The 25,314-nt window shown below is 33.2% G+C and overlaps 1 protein-coding gene across 1 annotated transcript in view; it reads left to right on the forward strand.

Moving 5' to 3' along the window:
- Nucleotides 1-25,314, forward strand: part of LOC106625174 (uncharacterized) — a 106,640-nt gene that overhangs the window by 72,208 nt on the left and 9,118 nt on the right. The window contains 2 exon segments of the mRNA XM_070109953.1: nucleotides 2,369-2,871; nucleotides 6,921-7,226. Of these exon segments, the coding sequence (XP_069966054.1) occupies nucleotides 2,369-2,871; nucleotides 6,921-7,226 (809 nt within the window).

Below are 25,314 nucleotides of genomic sequence, written 5' to 3' on the forward strand. Positions count from 1 at the left end.
TAGTATTCATTAATATTTACTTTACAGCCGACATATTGACAAACGACACATCGACAATTACTAATATCATAACCATAAAAATAGCTCCCAAGCCGGAGTTAGGAAACAGTAGATTATGAGTGATAGAGCTGGTATCTTAAAAGGACTCTCCCAAATTGTTAACTACCATTGTCAACAATTTGTTTGTCGAAAAAGAGGAGAGCATATTTCAGAATTTTAACGACGAGATAACTAGTAAATAAATTATGACTCCCCACTGCATAGATTTTTTACAGTACAGAACCACTATAGTCCCCAAATGAATAAAAGGCCAGTTAGTTTTGAGGACCGATCCTTATTTCGAAGTTATGCGGCAAAACTTGCTCATAAGCGAGCTCAAAAGTGATATATTTAATAATATTTTTATAATAGAACCAATTTATTGAGCTTCACTGAAATTGTGTAATCTTCGCTGGTTAATTCTTGTTAAATCGTACCTAACCTCACAAAATTAAATTTAGTTCATTTCATCCTAATTTAACATCACTTCTATTATCTTCACGTATATGTAGTAATTGGCCCTTGCAGCTCTGTTGGAAACTTGGCGGAGCTGTAGAAGAGATCTACTCCATATATTTCGGTGGCTAGGGATTTTCCCTACCATTAATAAATTGTTTCTAGCTATCGGAGGCTGGGACTTCACCTTCAACAAAGCTTATGTGAAATGGAGACCAACATAATATAAATCCTTATCGGCCGCCAGTATATAGTGAAATATTACATTTTAGATCATATGCCTCAAAATCTAATAGCTTATTACTCTCGCAAGACATCCCTATAAGACGTTAGTCACTCTTTGGTTCAAACCTTTCGAAATGAAGCCGTACGTTAAAGTTCCTCATCGAACAATGAAAGTTTACTGAGACGTTTGGAATTAAAATTATTTATAGTATGATTTTCCTCGACTTTGGAGGTAAATGCCTGAAACCACCGTTCCTTAACCTTTAAAGCGGCTAATATATTTCAAACATAGGCTTCCTAAAGAACAGTTAACTTTCTCAAGTATGTTAAGAATGACGAGCTCTTTTATCAATGTTTAGAATTACTGCTTTCTGTGGTTGGATTATTGCCGACTTTGGAACCACAAAACCAATTTGATATACATAATCTTCTTCTCTTCCATGCTCATATCATAGTTTGGCGCGTTTTTGTATTGTATTTTGGGATTACCGTTATTAATAGTTAAAATTTTATTTACTTAATAACAAGAGCCACCGTTTTAACGATTTTATGACGGCTCCTTGCATATAACATAGTCGACCTTGATCTCGCTTGTTAAAGTTTATAACATCGAATCTCCTACCCCAAAGAGGTTTTTAGGACTCTATCGAAATTTAACAGTACCGTTATCTAACACTGTATGTTTTTCGATTTTGTAAATATTGACAGCAAGACTGGTCTCTTCAACCTAACCTATACCTAGCCGGATCCAAACTCTAATTTACCCTGAACCACTATACTTATACTAAGTAGTCCCACACCATTTCAACCCAGCTCAAAGCTTTGCTGTACTCTTTCAATGATTAGACAGCTTCCACGACTTATTCCTGAACTAAGCGCAAATCACAAAACAGTCGATAATTAACAAAATTGCATGCGGTGGAGAAGAAACTTCAAATTTCGTATACGTAAGCACATGTTGCTGTGTTGCCGGTAATTATACGGTACATTGAACACACAGAACTACACATGCAGAATCACATACCTCACTCTGCAGCATACTTCACTTCGCACTCTTTGTACTACAAGCCTTTACGAGTACATGTACATACAATGCTTCGAGTGGAGTCAGCTGCATGTACAACTTAGCAATTTCGTGCTAAAAGGTTGACAAAGATGACAAAAAAAGACGAAATTGCGCCAACGCTGTGGTGGCATGCCATGTGCGACCGCACAAGTAACGAAATGCCGGAGCTCAGGTGACCAAAGACCGCAAACGTATATGTGTTACAGCCTTCTAGGGTTCCAGTAACGCGCTGCGGCTGCTATATACTAGTTGTATACAGTTATAGTGGGAGAGTATGGCAGGTACAAGCACAAAGAGAGAACTTCTGCCGGTGTGTTGCCGTAAGCCGCTTAAAAGCCCATTAAACGCTAAAAGCCATTTGAATGGCTCGTTAACTGCACGCAACGGTACTTTTTCAACAAGCCATTTTTTAAACGCCAACACACCGACACCCTCTTGCTCGCGCTCTCCAATGCGCCGGTGTTACTTTGCCATGCAGCAATTGATTTACGCTTATCGATTACTCTCGACTTACCTCCAGCCCCCTGCACTCAACCTATTAATAGAACGCATATTTTATAAATGTCTTTCTTTTGCTTTCAGCTGATAAAACAGATGAAAAGTTCCATCGGCGCGCCTCAGTCAAAATGGGCGTACGCGTTATCTATCGCACCGATGTGTATCAGCAGTCAAACGGTCCGGAGAATTTCGCCGCGCTCATCAACAATCAAGGCGCCTCACCGCCACTGACCGCCGCGCTCACTTCACCACCCGCAACGCTTAGTGCTACTGGTGCACTCATCGCGCAAAATGGCAATACAACACCGGCCTTGTCATCCATGCTGGGTGGCAGCGGCAGCGCTGATAGTAATACGAGCTTTGAAGGTGCTACCACCGCCGGCTCTGCTGTTGTTGCTGGTGAACGCATACAACCCACTACACAGAGCCACACCAAGCCGCGTAAGTCGGAGCGTGGTGATTCGTTTCCTAAGCTGCGCCTCTCGCCGAAGTCTTTTCGTTTTAGCGGTCGCTTTGGACGCAGTAAAAGCGAGATTGAGAAGTGTCCCAATGATCCGTTCTATAATTACAGTAAATCGTTTCAAGAGGTGAGTAAAAAATTAAATATTATTGTAGATACAAAAGAAGACAGTAAACTAACGTTACATAGACAACAAGACATCGTAGATGACTTACCTAAACCACAAGAGAATATTAGAAGAAACAATCAATCTGCCCAGGTAATGAAATTATAAAAGCAGAGCAGTGCTGAGTAATGTTGGAAACAGCAACTATATCTTAAAAACTATACTACGATCCATTGTTATAGCGGTAATTTTTGTCACCTTCAATAAGAATGAAGCTCACAGCATGAAGCATAGTCTTATGAAACTTCACAACTTGCCAGAAATAGTGAAGACATTTATTCTAGAGGATACTGAGGTATCCAGTACCATCGAATGTGCTTTAGTTACTTATTCTTTCCAACTCGATTAGCGTCTATAAGAGCTGGCGACTGTCAGTTAGTTCATCATAATAGACATTTATTTCCATAAGTATTTCAGAACCTTCTGAATTCTTATTAAAACAGATGCTGGAGGTCATTAAATCCTTTTTGAATCGAGAGATATTTATCTGGATGAGCTTAGCATCAAAGATAGGTTCAGAATGTCTAGCATCCCGCTCGATCTCAGCTCGATATTCTGTTCGGATGGTTAACAGGGCCGTCTCATGCGCCAAACAACTTCAGATACACTTGTCATAAGAGTCGCACTAGGAACCAGCTGCCCAATAAGATAGCACTTGGAGTCATCTAAGTTGAATTAGTTCTTAAATTGTTGCTAGATCTCTTGGGACAAGAGCGCCAATTAAAAAACCAAATGCTGATAAAGCTACAGATCTCGACTCTAATAGAGATTATTATTGCGGTCATTGCCTTATCGATGCATCTTAAACCAAAGTATGGAAAAATATTTTATGCATTCTTATTGTTTTCTGTCTTGGAATATATATCCAGTCTTACAAAACTTTTTTTAACTTAGCAAAAAACTCACTAGATCTGAACGAGCGAAAATAGTCTCACATTGAACTTCGCAATTGATATGTTCAATCGTGGTCCACCCTTAAGAATTAACGTCATTCAGCCTAATTCTTTAAATGTCGTTGCAGTGTTATTCTATGATACAAACAGATGTGATAGTCCATTCGTTATATTACGATTATATAAGTAATATAAAAAGGCTCTTCAAAGTATTAAAATGGTAATATAATACTTCTTAGGCCGAATTTCCGCTCAAACTTTCAGTATGCTTTGAAATACCGTCCAGTAGATAAAGCATTCTTCATGTTTCAAGCTACTTCAGAACGACTTAAAGATTACTGGTATCTTTCACAAATAACGACAAAGATCGGCAAACTTTATCCCACCATTTTGAAGCTTTAATCGATAGATGAATATCTTCCTCTTTTGTGCGATTTGTACATAGTTGAGTACGTTCAAAACAGCTCAGGGCTTCCACAATGCATTATGCAAATTTTCCGAAATCTTTTAAATACATCTTAAAAATAAAAGCCAGTTTTCAGATTTCAATTCAAGAAGCTCTCCTATAAAATCTTGATAAGTAAATACTTTTAACTAATTCTAAATAAAGTAGAACACTCGCTTCGATTCTCAGTCATCTATATTTCTGCTAACGATATTTATTATAAAGTCACTTTACCAGCGAGACTGATTCTCAACAAAAATTTCGGGTGCAATTTTGAAATTTTCCAAGTTAACCATACTGTTCTTGGCATTCGACATTGGCATTGAATTTTTATGAGGTCATTTATTCACCCGCTTGCCAATTTATCTTAATGTACTTTTTAGAGTTCAACCAACCAATAAAATTTTTGGCATGTTATAATTAAAATTCACGAAATTTGTAGATGTGAGTACATAATTTAATTGAAGTGCACCAAAAGTCATAAATTTGAAGTTGGCAATAAAAATATTAATTCAATTGAGTCATAAAAAGTTATCAGTAAATCAAGTCGACAAATGCAGAAGGGGAGAGACTGAAATTAGTTGTATAAAATTAGCCTTTATAGCTATACATCAGCAGTACCCTAAAGAAGTCAACTTGTAATGTCCAGTTTAAAAAAAGGAATATATTCCCTCATATTTTTATTGATATTTATCACTGAAAGGTAAAAAGCCGATGTTCATACCGCTTATTTCAAAATATATCATTGTATCACGCTAGTAGTTCTCTCAATATTACTACCCGATATCGGATCCCTATATATTACATATAAGTTAGTTAAAGTTATAATGTGCGGCACGTGAATTAAGATCTTAACCATAATTTTACTTTAAAATATCCCTTAATGGTTAGTTTTCTAGATAAATAGTAGTTGGTCTATAAAGTAGACAAAACTGTAGATCCAATTTCTTATTTGAAGTTTGGACCAGATTTTTCTTCTACATATATATGTGATTCACATTCTTTCCACAAACTGCATGACTCATTTCACTAATTGCCCGTCTAGAGCTTATTAGATACTTTTTGCGAACGAAATTCACGAACTATTGACCTGTATGTTAAGCTACCAGAACTCGAGCTTGCCACAATGTAGTTCCAAACACACACACGCGAAGTCTTGCCTAGGCCCGCGAGCAACAGTTATTCACTCAATCCTATCAATCAGCATAATACTGACTACTTATCTCACTTTAACTTTTTGGAAAGGTTTAAAAGTTTGTAGGACAATAAAAAGAAATTGAAGATCCTTGCAGGTGGATTTTATGAAATAAACCAAAAGTTTCTGTATTCTTTAGTAATGATGACTCGAAACAGGGCAAATACTTCTTCAAGAAAAAAAGAAATGATAAGATCAAGTTTCCTGTTTTGAAATCTACTTTATATATAAAAGGCTTAAGAAAGTCTGTCTCTATTTCGAACGTGACTAACCTACGAACGATGCTCTTGAAATATTTAAATGATCTAGATGAACAGAACAGCAGTATTTGTTGTTGAAGTTGGTTTGAGTACCACATTAAGGGATAGTTCTCAGAAATACCTGATTACTTTGAGATAAATCATGCGAGGAGCACGTTTTCGTACAAGGGCTACCAAAATGTATTGTCCAAGCTTAAAAAAGTATTCTTAGATACGCCAGAAGTACTAGTGGCTTTTTATGAGCTGAGACAACAGAACTGTCATGAACTCTAAATAGTGTTTTTGGTAAAAAAAATACAATATTAGAATGGATTTCTGGCAACTCTGTCAAAACTAATTCTAAAGTTGTTAGGTGTTTCCAACATAACCTCACTTATTATTAATTTATTTTTTGTGGTCGAAAGGGAGATCAAAAGCGAGGAGGCGCTTAACTTCTGGTTCTTTGCAAAACAAATAGTTTTCAGTTTCTCTTTTCATTAAAATTCAGTTCTGTTTGGGTCACCCTGTGGCATACATAAAAATTTAGCCTCTAAATTTTTGATAGCATAATACAAAATGTGTATTAGTATTTCTCGCATGTCTCACGAATAAGTGATTACACATGTAAGCGGTAATAAATATAAAAGCGCAGACTTTAGCACAAAAAGCCAACGAAGAGATCAACGCAAGCATCTAAAGCGCATAACAATTATTAGAGGATAGTAAAAATGCCAATCGCAGTTGAATTAAGTCAATATTTGCTGTCGGAAGAATGACGGCCAATAAAAAAGTGAAAAGTAAACCAGCAGACTAAGCCAATACTCATGTATTAGTCTGTCGACAGCAAATACCGAGAATTGTTGGTTAAGAACAGTGGACCGTGGGCTGCGGATAGCACGTAGGTAGACAGCGGTGGGAGTGTAGAGTCAGAGGAAGGGAGTGTAGACTGTGTAGGTTGTGTGTTATTGAAAAATGAAAGTTAAGAAATGAATAAACGACAAGTGAGGCATACTTATACAACAATATATATACTTGTAGTTAGCAACTAATCGAATATGCGTTTCCGTGTTTCCTTCTCTTCCCCACCACACACACGCTCCCGTTACTTGACGGCAACAACAAAATTATACAATGAAAATTCACAACCCCCTACAACAACACAATGCTGCGCGTTACAAACACCTACTTCCCATCTCCCACAACAACAACCCCGGCATTCATGTCTTCAACCGCAATAGTACGATTGCACCGCTATTGCCGGTGGCATTGGCGCTGTCGGCGTTGGCGGCATTAGCGGCGCTCCTCTCACCGCTTCGCCGGGTGGCGGCTGCACGGGGGGCGGTGTGATTGGCGGTAATGCAGCGTGTGCGCTTAGCGGCGGCGGCGGTGGACCACAGGGTGCGGTGGACAAGCCGTTCCTCTTGCAGGACGGACGTGTCGGCTTGCGGGCGAGCCTCGATAAGGCCTGGTATACGCATGGCGAGGATGTCTGCGTGACGGTGAACATCAAGAACGACAGCCGCAAGACGGTGCGGAAAGTGCGGGTGAGTACTTAAGCTAGCAAGTTGCACTGTAAGCAAAATATATATATTCGTGTGTGTGTTGTTGTTGTGTGTGGGAATGCGTAATGAATTTGTAAGCAACTTTTGAGCTAATTTTTGCCGTCAGCATTTCCTGCTCGTTTGCTGTATTTGAGAAGTTTGAAGCTTCACTTGTGCAAGCTAAGCAGGAAAGCAGTTTGCGACAATATTTAGTTAAAATTTCATTGCATTAATCCCTACAAGATACGGTTGTGCTTGATGTCGCAGCAAATTGTAAGATTTCGAAAGAAATTCTTCGCTTTATTGTTGATTTTAATAGCCGTTGAGAATGATTTTAAATATTATAGTTGTGAAAAATAATTATTAATTTGAATTTTATCTACTACCATTTATTTAAACTATTACTATTTATACTACTAATTTATACTACCATTTACTAAAATACCTTGAAAAGAAATTTTTTTTACAGTATATTACCGTTATCTTGAGAGTAAGTCCACTGTATCCAGACCCACAAAACCTTCACTCCAAAAAAATATATTTTACAACGACAACAGTTTTCTTCAGCTATTTCTTCTTCCTTCCATTCTAAAATTTTATTCCGTTTTATACCTTTTTCTACTATATTTTAACTATGTTGCACATTATACTTGACATATTAATATTTGTCTTAAAAATTCTGATATTTTTATATTTATATATATATTTAATACGAAATTATTATACTCCTTTCTTTTGATTTTTTCTATTAATTTCTATAGAACATTGTTTTTCTACTCCAGTTTTTTGATTTTCTGTCATCTTTCTTTAAACAAAAAAAAACTTTTTCGCAACTATAGTTCTTTCTGTTATTTGTATATTTTCACATCTTTTTTTATTTAGTTTTTGCTTCTTCCTATTCATAGAGGATTATTTTTCATACCACACTTCTCTTCATGCTTGTCTTGCATTTACTTGTGCTTCAGCAAACGCTTTTCAACACTTTCTCATTTTTCATATTTTATAGAAATATTATATTCATAACAAGAAAATTGTTGTTGTTTTTAAAGTCCAATCAGTCTTCATTGCAGCTCTTTTAAAGCTTAACTTTATAAGTGGTCGCTCTTGGCAGTCAAGATAATCGCATTAGTCAACTACATTTGTGTATATGTAAGATAATATAGGGTGCATTACTTTGAAGAAAGGCTTGAAAAAATTCATGATGAAGGGGTTTTTAGTGCGATATAATTTTTTAAACCTTGAAAGTAATTTCATTTGCAGATACTCTGGCTAAGAAACGCATAAAAAATATATATGCCACATACTATTTCCTACGATCTTTTATTCGATTTTTTACCGATTTCAATCGGTTTTGAGATAATATATTTGAGATAATTCGCATATAAGAGTCTCGTTTCCTGAAACTTCCTTTCCAGTTCCCGTCTCGACATGATCATAATCACCCTCTTCTTCCTTCTTATAATTCACAATACCTTACCTCATACTTAGGTTTAGGCAATGAAGGAACTCCGAAGGTTTTTAAATTGCCTTCGTAAAGCTAATGGCTTTTTATGAGAAATAGCCTTTTATTTTGAATATTAGCTCGAAGGTTTACCACTGTCTGAACTCAGAATAGATCGGCACTGAGATCGCCCTAGATCCTGAATAATGGCACCTCCATAAAAAAAGCAAATGATCTGTTGAAACACAGGGTTTTAACTGAGTTCACAGAAGCTTAGATTCCAGTCCAGATTACCAAATTCTTTCAAATCCATTTAAGATCAAGTTTCTTAACATATTCCTTGCTTTCACCAATTTTTGATAATTATGAACAGAGTTCATAGATGCTGAGACCTCAGTCCTAGTTACCCTCGTGACTTAAGTCCCTTTGTTCTCTCGACAAATTCCTTTTTTTTACCCAACGTTCCTAAGATAATTATATTAGCACCACCCTATACTTCGAGAAGCTTATTGTCTATGCTTAATTTGTAGCAAATGCAAAGTCACATCTTAACTTACTGAGCTATGCAAACTTACTGAGCTATGCAAACTTGCTGAGCTTGTGGTAAAGTACCTGTTATACTCGCAAACGATAAAAATGTGGATTTCTTAGCGCTGGCACTGATACCAAGCGACAACTCACTTCTGTCATTCGTTTTCAATTTCCTCCAACGACCACTTGCGACTGTCTTCGCACCGCCATCTTTCTGCCAACCACTTTTGCAGCTTCCTCATTTGTTTTGGTGTTTATCTGCAATGCTATTCATACGATAAAAGTTTGAACAATGCAGATACTTGAAGTTACCTCGAGATTTTCCGCTATCTTTCTTTTCTTCCTTTTTATACTGTCGCAACCTGTTGCTACAGAGTATAGTAGTTTTGTTCACCTAACGTTTGTTTGTATTACCTAAAACTAACCGAGTTAGATATAGGGTTATACATATATAAATGATCAGGATGAAGAGACGAGTTGAAATCCGTCTGTCCGTCCGTCTGTTTGTGCAAGCCGTAACTTGAGTAAAAATAGTAATTGTAAAACACAGTGTGAAAATGGGTGAAATCGGGTGACAACCCCGCCCACTCCCCATCTGGCGTTACTGTTAAAAACTACTAAAAGCCCGATAAATCAAGCACTAAATGAATGGGCTTTGATCCTTGCAAGTCGCGAGAGTATAAAATTTTCGGTTAGATCCGAACTTAAAACTTCCTTACTTTTTTTACTTGTGTATACTTGAGGCTAATATCGAACTTTACAAAAATAACAATGCACACTAGCAAATTGCAACTGTTGAATTTGATATAAATAAGAAGCGTTGACAAAAGAAAAACAAAGCAAACTATAGAAAGGAGGTGAAAAAAAGAGTAACAATGTCTGAAACTTTGGCCATAAAAATGTCAAATTTTATGGTGAAAACTTCGTAAGCTTTGTGGAAATAGCGAAAAAATTGATGACACAAAGTCAGTTAAGTTAAGGGATATGTTAGCGGTTTGGTCAAGTGGATGCCAATTTCAAAGATTTTTTAGTCAAACATCGACAGTTGAAAGATATTATAACAGAGATGAAAAGTCTGTCAGAAACTAGATGTCGCCGTCAGACGAGGTTACGGATTTCGCGTGCTCGCTACTATTTACTACTTAGGGTCATACGTTCGATCCATGGTGCCTTCTTTTTAATCAGCTTTAGTTTCATTTCATTATGTTCAATATTGGTTCCAGATTAACTCAGCAGTTTGTATATTATATATAAATGTATTGCTAAGTGACTAATGACGAGTAATTAAGTTGTTATTACGTATACTTGTATATATTTATAATGGATTGCTAATTGACTTAATTAAAAGTAACACTTATTTCTATTTAGTAATCTAGTTGACTATTAGTGAGAAGTTTTCAAAGGTCTTGGAGTTATTTGGAGTTAAAATAATTTAGTTTAAATAAGTATTTATTGGTGTCACGTAAATGAATTTTTGTTTTACATAACTATTTAATAAACTTAAATGGGACTAATTTAACTTTGTCTAAATTATTTTTATCAAGTTAGTTTTATATTTGATTTCTTTTTGCGGCTTAACTAAGTTAAGGACCCATTTTCAATGTCTAGAAGCAATTAAATAAAACTAGGCTATTAGGTGTTCGTTGTTAGTTGTCTAAATTATGGGGAACATAAAAAAGGCGTAATAAAGGTTAGTTGATTTTTAATACATTTTGATTTTCTATTGCTAATTGACTAAATTAATGAAATTTAAATTAATTCTGAGTAAATTAGTTTTCATTAAATTATTTCCGTATTAGCTTTTACACTGTTAATAAACCAAATTAAGAGTGAATAATTTTTGTTAAGCTCATTCGTATTGCTAATTGACTTAATTAAGCGAATTATTAATTTTAACTAATTTTCATTTAGTTTATTTAAATAAACTCGATTTATATTGCTAATATAAGCAATTATGAAGCTTTCTACAAAGCCTACAATCAATTAGAAAAACTTCAAATCAAGATGTGTCTATTTAATTAATTGGCTCAATTAAAGCATCTAAATTTATTTTGACTACGTAAGGGTTCATTAACTTAATTATATATTTGTTTTTATAATGCCAATTAACTACAACAAACGGCACCATGTATGTATATATATTAATTAAATTATATTAAATTAGACATATTGAGTTTTATAGAGCTAACTTGTATTGGTAAGTGACTTAACTAAGTGCACTAAATTAATTTAAATTTTATTAATTGAAATTTATTTATTTCTGTATTGCTATTTGACTCAATTAATGAACTAATAACAAAGCCCTTAAGAAATTTAGTTCAATTTCCACTCACAAAGCTTGCATTTAATTAATTTTATCTTGCTAATAGAAGAAATTAAGGGAATCAATTTAGTAATAATTTCAATTAATAGAAATAAATTTAATATAATTTTCCATTTGTTGAATTCCGAACTTATATTGTTAATCGTTCCAATTAAGGAACTATTTAAAAAGCTTATAAGCAATTTAGTAAAATTTCAACTCACGAAGATTCCTTACAAACAATTTTATATTGCTAATAAAATGCTAATGATAAGGACAACTACAATATATCAATTTTGACTAATTAAGTTTCCATTAAGTTATTTTTATCTCTAAATTGAATACATTTTTTGTTTACTATTTTAATAAGTTTTTCCTAATTTCATTTCACATTGCTTTCAGTTTACATTTCAGTTATTTACATATATTTCATTCACTATACCTTTGCAATATTCACCTGCAAACCCTCGCTCTCACATTGTATACATTTGAAAATATTTTCGCACCTCTGGGTATTCCATTACCCAAGTTCCTTCATTCCAACCGCATACCAGATTGTGCAGCGTGACATGAAGGCGCGCTACTCTCCAAAGCGCGAGTTGCAATGAAACTCACGAACTTTTTACGCCAGTTTCTTACGTCAAATGGCAGCAGTATAAATGAAAGAAGAGAAAATGCAACAATCAGAAATCAAAAATGTGTGGAATGTAAAATGCTTTCTTGCATATATACCCGCCTGCACTCTTGCACGATAGTTGCTGCATTCTTGTATCCATACCTTCACCATCGCCGAACTCATCATTAGTTTCCTGTCTGCATGTCATTGTAGAACTCGCTTGGTTAAAATATATGTAGAGTATGGGTAATTGCATTGCCAGTATACAACTTGCGCTCACGAATTCTTTCCACCCAACTCCTTCTGGCATTTTAAGCAGCTGTGGAGCGTAGCCGCGAAGGCGGCGAAGGTTGCCAGTGACGTGTCAGTTACCTGTCGGTTGCGGCTTGTTTGCCGTCGTGGCTCTTTTTGTTGCTTTTAATGTTTTCTACTTGACGTTGTTGTTATCAACAAGTTGCGAAAGCTATTCAGTTCCACATTGTTTGTTTTACTGTTGTTGTACAAGTATTTTCACTTCGGTGTTGATGTTTTTTCCTTCGCTAAGTTTTAATTTTGCTGGTATTTATCTCTGTGAAAATTTTCAATCTTTCGCTATTTTTGCTGAGACATACAAATTTTCAATTGAATTGAAATACAACAACACAAAGCAAAGTGCTGTCTGCAATTATCGCATTGTTCAGTTCTATCTTAGGTGCTTCAAGAATGTTTAATTTGAGTTGTAACGAAGTATAACAAAAGGGAAATAAATGCAAAGAAAGCAATTTATGTTATGCTTGTCTTTTGAAGGAGGGACGGGTAGTAGGTTTTCAATGGCCTTCGGCATGCTATAATCTAACCTCCTCGTACACAAAAATTCACTACTGTTCCACGTAAGCCTTTTAAGAAGCTTTTCATGGAGCGGAGGGCATTTAAGTCGTATCAGCGATATCTTATGTTGCTAAGATTTCTTATCCAACTTACAGCCCTATAAGATTTGAAACCAAAAAGTCTCTAGTGAAGATTACAGATGATTTAAGATTGATGATTCATTGCTCGCTGCCAGTCGTATCTCAAACCCCACGTGTTCCGCTAACTGAGCTCGTTTCTCTTCAACACTTATTCCATTCAACACCTCAAAAGCAGCTTGTTTTCCTATTCTTATTCTAATCTTTTGTTGGTAACAACCTGTCGCCACTATTCTCACCGAAAACTTCGATTAATTATGCAAATACCTTCGTTTAAAGCCATTCCTGTTCGCCATCTCACCCATATTATACTTTAATTTGGATTTCTATTCAATATGTCAATCAGTTATAGTCACATATATAATAGCAATCAATGAGGAACTCTCCCCCTAGGCCTCTTCGTTCTTCACTGGATGTAAGAGTGATTTTCAAACAAAATTTTAGTTAAGAAAGAACAACACCGATAAAGCACACATTGTTTAGCATGGTCCTTGTCACAGTATCCTAATTTACAGTACTACAACAATGCTTAGAACACAGTAAAACTGTTCTTTGGCAATAAATATAGCTAAGGTTACGCTTAAGGTTTCAATCCAAACAGGTTTCAATCTGAGCAAAGTAAAAATGTTCTTTGTTAATGTTTATAACTAAACTACTTAATTACTCTTAAGGGTAATGTTAAGTTTACGTTAAGTTACAATGTTAACATTGGGGTTAAGTTTAATGTTTTATTCATAACTGAAAAAAAATATTATTGAGAATGTTTATGACTAATTTTACGGTTAAGGCTAACGGTAAGTTTACGTTAAGTTGCATTGCTATGTTAAAGGTTAAGTTTAAGGTTTTATTTATCGTTGAAATCATAGTCATTATGAACAAAATTTATAAAAACCGGAAGAATTACGGTTAAGTTAAAGTTATGGCTAAGTTTAAGGTTACGTTAAAAGTTTGGTTTGAAGTACATAAGTAGTAATAGTAATAAACTCTAAAGTGTACATTAGTTTTGCGCTGAGAATATACATGGTTAATAACTAGTTAGAATAACGATAAAGTTCACGATTACGTCCAAGACCAAGTTTGGCACTAAGTTTAAGTAATATTACGGTTTAAGTTGAAATTAAGATAATAGTTAAAGTTATGATAATAACCAAGGTGGATAGTAATAAAGATAAAATTCAAAGGTTACGCTTACAGTTAAGGTATGTATTAAGTAAAGGCTGTGTTTACGGTTAAGGTTGTTGTTAAAGGGGAAACGATAATTGCAATGTGAAAAAAATATGTTGACCTATCATGTTAAAATTTACGTCAAAGTTAAGTTAAGTTTGCGCTTAAGTTTATGTTTATAGTTTCAGCTGAAACCAAAGTAACAATTAAAATAGTTTATTTGTTTAAACCACCTGGCACTCATAAAACTTCATCTACCTGAGCACTCTGTCTGTTGTAACTTTGCTTTACATTCCACTGGGGCGTATACGCAACATTTAGTAATGCTGATAAATAAAATCAATTCCTACAACTACAAAGCATAGCAAAACACTTTATATGATTGGTGCAATTATAGCAATTACTATTGAGCAGTCACGCACACACATATTTACATACTCTTAGTACATACAGTCTACTTATGCGAATCAATGTCACTCATACGCCACGTACAACAGCTGCTCAATTGCTTCATCGATACGTGTAAGCGCATTGTGCATTTCTTTCATTCTCTGCTTATATTCTTTACTTTTCATTGCCATTTTTAACATTTATTGGCAACATTAGTGCAATTCTGTGGAATGTCAAACGACGAGCAGTGATGCAGAATCATTGTGCATATTACAAAATATTCTCTCATATGCTTATAAATCTGTTTGGTGGAGTTGCTGTGCATGCGTACTTGCTTGGGACATACAGAATTATGTATTACTGGGTGGAAGTGTGTTTTCCTTGTATAATATTCATATGCCACTGTCGGTTAGATGTGTTTAAGCACTCATGCATATACAGCAGTTGATCTCTTCTACGAGCATTTTTTTTCCAGAAAAATTTGTGGCAGTTAACTGCTGTCTGCATGTTAGTTATCAGTTGTGAGGCAATAGGGGTTATATTCATATGAAACTAAAAAATTAATTTTTGCGATTTTTTTTGGATAAATGACCAACTTTGTGAGAAGAAAAGGAAATGTCCTAAAAATCAGATCGATATCGCAAAAACCGAAGATCTAGTTCCCGTGTATACAGACAGACGGAAATGGCTAAATGGAATCAGCCCATCATGCAATTACAAACTTTATAAAAAGCTTAACATACCCGGTTCAGGGTATAAAAATGTCCATTTACAAAACAAAAACTAAGAAAATTTGATTTCATTACAGATAAAGTAATTATGACATCGCATAGGCATATGCTTTTATATGTTTAAGTATGAGTTTGTATCTCCAAAGCCCTATCATACACCATGAGAATTTACTAGTATACTCTTCATAACTATAAATTCACATACTCTCTCAGAAGTGCTAATGATTTGCATGAGTTGGCCAGCAAGTGACTTCAATAATCTGTAAATATAAAAGCACTAGTTGAGTATGCCTCCGTTATTGGCACATTACACATACTTATTATATACATACGTACATACTCTTATGCATAAAAACATATTTATATATATATATATATCCTTTTTATGAAAGAATTTGTTACATATAAAAAATTTTCACTGAAATTACGCATACTTTTACACACACAAATACATAGAAACTTGTTACTTCTCATATTCAAACTTTTGTGCTTATTCATGTTCACCCACATTGTTAGCCACTTAGCGATTATGATTTTACCACTGCAGCAAATTACATACGTTGTCAGCCACAATAGTACTGTTGGAAGGCATACCAACATATATACATACAAGTACATACAAGTACAATAAATGAAATAGAAAACCAATACATGCTCGAAAATATTTTATTAATATAAGTCTGTTTTGTATGTGTGTGTTCTATTGAAGAAGAATGACTACAAAAGTAGCAAATATGAAGTCATAAAATTGCATTAAGTGCTCACAAGTGAACGAGTGACAAGTTGATTTATTTGTTAAAGCGCCACATATCTACTTGATACACACATGCATACATATTTACACATATTCACATAATCTCTCACACACACATGCTAATGTATGTGCACCTGGGAAGCTAGAGCTAAGCACATTATCGGCTATTTTGTGTGTAAACGCAATAAAAGCATTGAGGAAAATTGAAAATCAATACAGTTATTCTTGCCTACCTGCATGAATACACACATACATACATACAAACAAGTATGAATGGTTGATGTGATTGCCTTCTAGCATTGAAGTGCAATAGCTACATAAATTTCGCCTGGTAACGGACCACTCATTTAGCTGCTTAGCGCTTTGTTGAACTAACCTTAGCTTAGTTTAGCTAAGTTTTATGAAGTTTTGCGGCTTGGCTAACTTTGGAATAGCTATCTTAACTTAGCTGCAGGTTAGTGCTGCAAAGCTGACATATACATAGTTCGGTATTGACTTCTATACTTATTTTCTATAAACTTGCGCCTCCACATGCTGGCCTTGTAAGTTTTCTCAAATAATATTTGTTGGTTTCTCGTAACAAGTTTTGTGTGGAAAATACCAGGAAATAGTTTGCTTCACCAGTTAATGGTGCAAAATCTGGTGAGGCATCGCGTATGAGTAACCATAACATGCTTTATAAGTACAAAGGTGTTAAAAAAAAAAAAAAAAAACAACTAAAGCTAAAATAGTTATGAAATATGCAGGTGATGCGAGTAGATCGGAAAATAAGGAAAGAGTACAGAAGGGAACGAAATGGACTGAAAAGGAACGCAATGGAATGAAACGGAATATAAAAGAATGAACCGAATAACACTAAAACATCTAAAATAAACGAAATAAAAGGAAAGCAACATATTGAAATGAAGTTGAACACAATGAAATAAAACGGAACGCAATAAAATGAAACGGAATACAGTGAAATGAAACGGAACGCAAGAAAATGGATTAAAAAAACAAAAGAACATAAAACTAAGGAAATTTAATTAAATGAACGAAATGAAATGAAATTGAACGGAACGAAATGGAATGGAACGGACCACCATGAAATGAAGCAGCATAATTTCGAATAAAATGTTTAATTAAAAATTGGATATTTTGATACTCACTGAAAAGTTTTCCTTGTAAGCCGATTGTACGTAATATAGTCATTTTAAACAAACTTGTGTATGTACATACATATACATACATACGTATGTATTCTACACAATTATTGGTTGAAACGTAAGGATTAGTGATTTTTGTAAAGAAATTTTTAAATTTTATATTCGTACCAAACAGTTCAACAAATATTTTTATTTTATTTTAATCAATTTTCGCCACAACGCGCTGGCCTCATAATTTTCCTGCAAGTAGCAGTACCACACGACGTATGAGTAACATGTTTAAGGTTACCTGTTATAATTAGTGCTACACTTAGGATTTGTAAGCAACAACAAAACCAATATACATTTTCAAAATTTTAATGTGGAAAGTAAAGGATATTAAAGAAACAAAATGGAATGAAACGGAACATATTGAAATGGAACGGAACGAATTGGAATGGAAAATGGAAAAATGGCATATTAAATAAATAAAAGTATAAAATGTTTGAAATAATTTGCACAAAATCCGGTTCTACGTCTAGAGTCTACATAAATTCCATCTAGAACATTTTTGACACGTGTTGTACTGCGCACTTGAGAGCCTAAAGCTTCAGTGGGCTTATAGATTACAACACTTTGTACATTTTTCAATATTTCTTAAATATTTAACGACACTTTTTAGCTTTATGGCGACTTTTTGAGGTATTACAGGTGCAATCTCACTTAATCTAGTGACACTAGGTGCCTTTGTAGCACACTTATTTATATAATTGGAAGCTTATCGGCTTGTAGATGTTTTTAGATATCATTTTAGTTTGCGTGTTGATTTTGGTTGCAAAAATTAGTGTCTGGTTGGCAAAGTTATACCTTACGTTGAAATTTTCGATTTCGTATACTCACAATATCTCTCAAAGCGGCTCTAGCTACATTAGAATTCTCAAAATTGATTAGATTTATTTTAAAAGTTTCTAACAGACACGTGTTATATTGTATTTGAAAAAGTTCAGGGCATAATTATTTAACAAACCGCGTTTAATCGGGGTCTAGCGCAAATATATTGCATATAATTTATATATTATACAAAAATAAACTACTTTTTAATCAAACTAAAATCATTTTTACCCTCAGCACTCACGCCTTCACAGGAATTTCCAAAAATTTTTGCTCATACATCTCGACTCTTTTACTAATTTAGCGTAGATCTAATTAACGTAGCACGTATTTTTCCACCGCAAATATATCATATACACTACAATCTGCTTAATTACTTACCTTCCACGCCAATAAAGATAATTTTATAGCACGCACCTTCACTTACCATAACTTTTTGAAAGTAAAATGACGAAGAAGGATTTCACCATATCCTTTACTTTCCCTACACCTATCGATCGATTTATCTGCTAGCACGATTTCCACTTCGCTTGATTAAAAGCTACAACAAATTCCGTACGTTTAACACAGCACCAACTGACACACCTTAGCAAATAGTCTGTGCCGCCACATTTTATTGTTACTTGGCTACATTTAACTTATTCGAATTTAATTTCACTCACATACACATGCCAATAAAATCTCTCTCACACATTCATACACTCACTTGAAATTGTCACAATCCTTGCCAAATCGCCGCCACCACACCATAACGAGTAGCTTGCATGGAACAAATGTTACGTATACGCCACAGCTGACATGACACACTCTTATGTAGCACAACACTCGTTGTGACAGTGTGACTTCAGTAAAATGTAATGGTGCGTAAAACTTGAGATGTTCTACGATTGTGACAGTATATTTTTGTTGTTGTTGTTGGTTGCTATAGTTGTTGCAATTGTTGCTCTAGACAGGTGAAGTGCTTGTAACATGCAAAAAGATGAAAAAAAGCAAAAAGTGAAGTATATGAAATGAAATCAATTTTTGTTTTGAATTGGTTGCATTTTTATGTTGAAAGAAGCTTTTTTGCTTGTCTTCGAAAAGTTTTAAAAATTTATGATTTTTTTTGTTTAATGGAAATATTTGGGTGGATGTTTAAAATTTAACTGTCCAACTATTATCACAAAACAACTCAAATTTTAAAAAGACGGAATTGGACCAGCTTAAGTTTAAAAAAATTAAAAGTTTCAAATGAACTTCAAATATATAAAAAAAATTTAAATTATTTTTAAAAAATAATTTTCGATTATTTTTGTAACTTTTTTGATAAAAAATAAATAGCAAAAAATTAAAACATTTAAAATTAATTTTTAAAAAATTATTTTGACCTAATTTCAATATTTAAGTGGTTGCTTTAACATCGTCAAGTCCAACTATTGTCATAAAAAGTCACAAATTAGAGATAGAAGGAGATGAACTAGTTAAAAACTAAATTTAAAAAAATTTAAAAATTTAAATTAATTTTAAAAAAATGTAAATTTATTTTTAAAATATAATTTTGATTATTAAATTTATACAATTTTGATTATTGAATTAAATTTAAATTAATTTTAAAAATATGTAAATTTATTTTTAAAATATAATTTTGACCTATTTTTGACTTCTTATCAATTTTTTCATACAAATAACCCAAAATGATTGCACACATTAAAGCTTTTTGCACGTTTGCCATCCTATAACACCTAAAAACACACGCACGCACACCACGGCACGTGATTTACGCGCATTAGCGTAACTTTTACAACACACCCGCTTTTTACCTGCAGCGCTGCAATCATACAACTAGTTTAATGGCTTTTTGCGCAAGGGTGTACCAATCGCGTTTTAGAGTCATAAAATCGTAACCACCTGCTATCAAACTAGCGTTGCCATCAAAACTTAGAAGTCTATTAATATTTCCGCCATCTGAAAAATCTGAAAAAACAACACTTCAGCGCCAAAAATCTGCGATTATAAAGAACATTTAGCACTGAAAAACAAAAATTGTTAATTAAAAATTTTATGCCGCACCCATAACAGCGCACACATTCGTCCTCTTAGATCACATTTTTGGTTAAATTTTACTCACCCTTCCACTTTAGCAACACCTCTCGCACGACAACGGTTTTTCCGTTATTTTGCGTATATACAAAGTCTTCACATTTTCAAAGAACGCTGTAATATTTAAAAGTTTAGCACATCAGGCGCTTCAAATTATGCTTCTATATACATTATAAAGCAAGAAAAATTTGGATACACATTTTAAGCTGATTTACCAAAAAGCGTTGAATATGTTTTGGCGCATATTTTTATTGTATATTTTGCGCGAAATATGCTCACTCATAAATTATACAAAAACTTAGTTTTTCTATAGACATTTACCGGTGAGCACCTTAAAATGTAAAAGCTTTTAAATGCACGCCCAGAAGTATGCCTCATACAATATAGCTGCTTGCTGCTGAAACAAAATAGATTTAGTCAGTATTGTTTCATCTTAGCAAAGTATCAAACCTGATTCATGCTGTACAGTAAGGTTTCTTCCTTATTGCCATATTTTAGCACACTGTTTGGCTTAAAATTAATTTTAATCTTTTTAAAATATACACAATACTACATATATTTTATGCAACACACTTTTTCTTATCTCTTTATATTGTTTTTAAATAAGTATTTACAGATTAGAATGTGGAAGCTTTAAAAGTAATCCAAGTCAGCCTATATGTACACTTCAAAAATCAATAAACTGTCAGAAGTCTACATAATTTATTTGATTAAAAAATCGTCGAGATTAAAATTTGTAATAACAAATTCTCAGTAAATTGTACATTTTATGATTTTAGTGCCTAAAAATATGCTTACATGCGTTACATAATACATTCGCTGCCATTTCAAAGATTTATTTACAGACATTTCTTGCAATTCTTGTTTTGATAAGCTGCATGACACATTTACATAGTTAAACCCAGTTTCTTATGCCTTGAAGCATTGCTTATCTGAGTGTTTTATTGCTCACAACTTGCGAAATTTATTACTACTGCCTTTAAATATTTAAAGCATTACCTTGATGGACATAAAATTTGCTCTATGGGCCTTAAAAACTTATGTAAATTGTTATTAGCAAATATATTGAAGCATAGCTTTAGGCTGCTAAGTAAGTGCGATAATTCGCTCTTAAGACAGTTATTAATTTAGTAATGGAAGGTATATGACATATTGTCATATTACACTATCAGTCTAAATTAATGTGTTAGAATTTAAGGATTTTGATTTAGTTACCCGTTATATAGAGGCACTAAAAATATTTGAAAGCATACTTTTAGTATTTAGTTGAGTGTCCAATAATAACAATTTGGAAAAAATACTATGCCTAAAATGGAAGTCGTTTCATTGTGCTTCTTATAGATATCTTGACATCTAATCAAACGGTATATTACTAAAAAAAATCCACAAAAATTCCACAGTATAGTTAAAAAAACTTTTATTATTTTGTTCCTACAAGTTACATAAAATAAACCGTACCAAGTGGATTTTATACAGATAATTACCTCTCCTATTGCGACAGTTAAATCGTATTGTATTTTACAAACTAAAAGCACCCAAATGTCGGCAATATTTGGAGAAGTAAAACTATTATTTATACACTACTGATTTTTAAAATCAATTTTCTAACGTTTAACTATATATTTTAATTTTATAACAAACATTTCTAGTACATAAAATCATAAATGAAGTTAAATAATGTACAATACGTCGAAATTCATATGCACACCAAAATTCAACAACTAAATATTTTAATAGCCATTATTTAGCCTTTTTATTATTTGAAAATTCCAGTTATTTCAGCTATTGTGCATGCCGCTAGAAGCCTGAATATGCAGAACTATAATTAGTTTTGCATACCTTTTGGAGTGCAAAAAAAATTTATTATGTTCAATTAAGCACATTCATACTTATTTTACCACCAAAGTCCTCGGAAATTAAAATAATAGCGTAAAACTTGCGCATAAAAGTATGCAACACTTAACACTAAAAACCATATAAAATATTTCTTCTAGCATTGAATCATTAAACTCAACTAAAATCAGAAATAAGAATTTTGTGTAAATATTAATGTTATAATTGAAAAATTAATTATTAAATATTAAAAAAAATTTGGTGTAATGTATGTTATTCGCATGATAGTTGTAAATGTATGTCGACTAGTAAAATTTTTTCTGTTTGGAACTTTTGTTTAACCTATTAGTTTTTTGTTTGCATACCTTCTAGAGCAACGATAAATTATTATTTAAAAGTGGTTGAAGTCATGCAATGCTATTTACGAATAAAATTATATAATGTTCAAATAAGAAGAAATGAAATACCCACTTTCAAAACAGGAAAAACTCAAATACTTTTTATTCAAAGCTGAAAAATAGGCAATAATTTCAGCTAAGACTTTGTCATAAACAACGAATAATAAATAAAATATTCTGGAGAAGAAAAGATATTAAGCTATAATCTAACTAACCTAAACAACAATTCTCAACACTTATCATTGACAACTTTTAGTCTAAAGAGTGTAGATAACCACTTAACCTAAACGATCCTTAATTGTTCTCTAAGAGTATGCAAATACTAAGCAATGTCTGATGCATTAATTAAGTACAAAATAATCTAAAAGCAGAAAATATTGTTCAACATGTAATACATCAAAGTAGTATCGCTTGAAAATATGCAAATTATCTCTGCATAAAGCACAGCTACCAACGCATAGTCACGGTCACGCATACAACCCAGCATGGTCACAAATCACTCCAGCATAATGGGTACAACCATAACGGTAACTCTATTTAAGCGCCTAAACATATGTTTAACTAATTTTTTGCTTCTAAAGTTTTAATTAAATACTCGCACTTCCTTTTGGACCCGTTTATCTATTGCTTTAGCGCAACGCCCCTGTTGCGGCGCTTAATGGTATTCTACAATTTCACACAACGCAATTTTCAAGAACTTTCGCAACGTTTGCAAAAACTTTCCATGGATTCATATCGTCCAACTTTATAACGTGCGGTGGGTTATTAGTTAGACAAACATGTTAGCTCAAACAGAAAGCTGTTCCAAACGCCATTTTGGCACGCATTAAACGCACTCTGGGCCGCTAGAAAATCTAATTTCTTTGCAAAGCCGGCTGCCTTGCATTGCACAATCGGCAAGTAGCGAGTAAATTAAATCGTACGGCGCCACTGGACGCTATACACTCTACATGCCTTTATATAGCAACATTTTTGGATCTAACGAGCAGTTTCGCGGCAGTATATGTATTGCTTTCACTGAAATAAATGCTTCCTCTTGCGTTTTTATATTGCCATCACAAATGTATTTTAAATGTACAACAATTTATTTGAATTTACATTTTGCTGACAATTGATTTGCATACTTTTGGGCGCAGCATCAAAAATGATTTCTTTCTTCTGTTTTGGAATAAAACCTGATCGTATTTAATTTCGTTATTGGAAATCGTTAAAAAAAATTAGAAACATACAAGCTCATTGAGCCCTTTCGAAAACCTGTATACTTGTATGTATATTTGAATAAATATTAAATTATTGAGCTCATAGTATACCGAAATCCCGTGTGTGCTACAAAAAATTCGAATTAGCTATCATAAGTGTAGTTACGCAAAGTCCTGGTAACATTAAATTGCTTTTTTCGAAATCCCGGACAAATAAAAATTTCGGGATTAATAAATTAGTTGACAATAAGTAAAAGTTGCACCTAAGATCCTAACATTACTTAATCAATACTTATAAAAGACTAATACGTAGGAATGAATTAAATTTCTTGTTTTAAGAGCTACCAGAATCAGTTTTACAGCTTTAGGAATAACAAAAATATGAAAGTATCACAAAAACATTTTAAATAAATCTGATGAATGTGGGTGTATGAAGTCTTACTAACGTTAAATTTCTGTTTCGAAATCCCGAAATTTCGGGTTTTTAAATACAAGTTTCGGGATCAATAAATTCATTTCCTTTAAGCAAAATTATTATTTCTAAGCTTGAAAATACTTGTAGAAAAAATATTTAGTGGCAATAATGCGGAATAACCTGCTTACTGCAGTAATTTTAGGATCTTTCAGGTTTTCTTTAAGCCATTCGAATATAGAAATAATTATAAACTAAATATATACCGAATTTTTTACATGCTTTTTCAAAATTTAAGTGTTATTGTGGCGCCACGGCGTATGATGAACATTTTATATTCAACAACCGCTATAAGCTTCGTTTTACGCTATTATAAAAAGCATATTTTATTTTAATACACTACTATAGCTTTGTGTGTCATTTATTGCACCTTTGCCTCCTGTCTACTTTGTCTTGAACAAAATGTTCTAAATCAAGTTATGCCGTAAGCTCAGAAAATCTTGCAACTCAATATTTTTAAAATATTTTTTACATAAGCCTCTTAAAGAAAGTAAAAATATTACTCTACAATAATTAATACGCTAATAAAACGATCTCAAGCCTACTTAAAAAAAATTAACCCAGATTTGCTATCTACCATGTTCTTACTAAATAAAACTTTTTATTACAAAATTATTTTTATTTTGAACAAATACGCTACTTTATATCATAAAAATTTGACTACCATCACTTTTTGTATATAAGTTTTTAGTTTCTCTTCTTCTTCCCTTCGCATGTTCAGAAAAGCAAAAAATGTTTTTCTGCCACCCAACTAGTTGTAGTTACTTTGTGAATATTTTTGGTATGCTTGTTACATAGCTTAAAACACTCTTTCTGCCACTTGAAAGTACTTAAATGTAGTTGGTGTATGCCCAAAGTATTTGGTGAGAGCAAGTGTTTTCATTGTTACCGGTTGCCTTGCTAAGTTTGAAGTTTTCTCCACTGCAAAATTTCGTTGTTCTTGGGCATTGTGGTGTTTGACAAAAGGCGAAAATTGTAAAAATTGAAAATGATGTGAATAAGAAAAACATTTTATAGAAAATTTAAAGACTATAAAAAACTTTATTAAGAAATTGAATATATATATATTTAAATTAAAAATTATTTAATATAAAATTAAATTTCAATTTCTTTAGTCATCTACTTGTTTTGCAATTTAAATAAAATTTAATTAATTTAAATAAAATTAAAGGAAATAACTAAATAATGATTATTTGCAAAACAAGTAGATGGCTAAAGAAAT

The sequence above is a fragment of the Bactrocera oleae genome, chromosome 5 (assembly GCF_042242935.1).
Source record: "Bactrocera oleae isolate idBacOlea1 chromosome 5, idBacOlea1, whole genome shotgun sequence".
In the NCBI taxonomy this organism is placed as follows: Eukaryota; Metazoa; Arthropoda; class Insecta; order Diptera; family Tephritidae; genus Bactrocera; species Bactrocera oleae.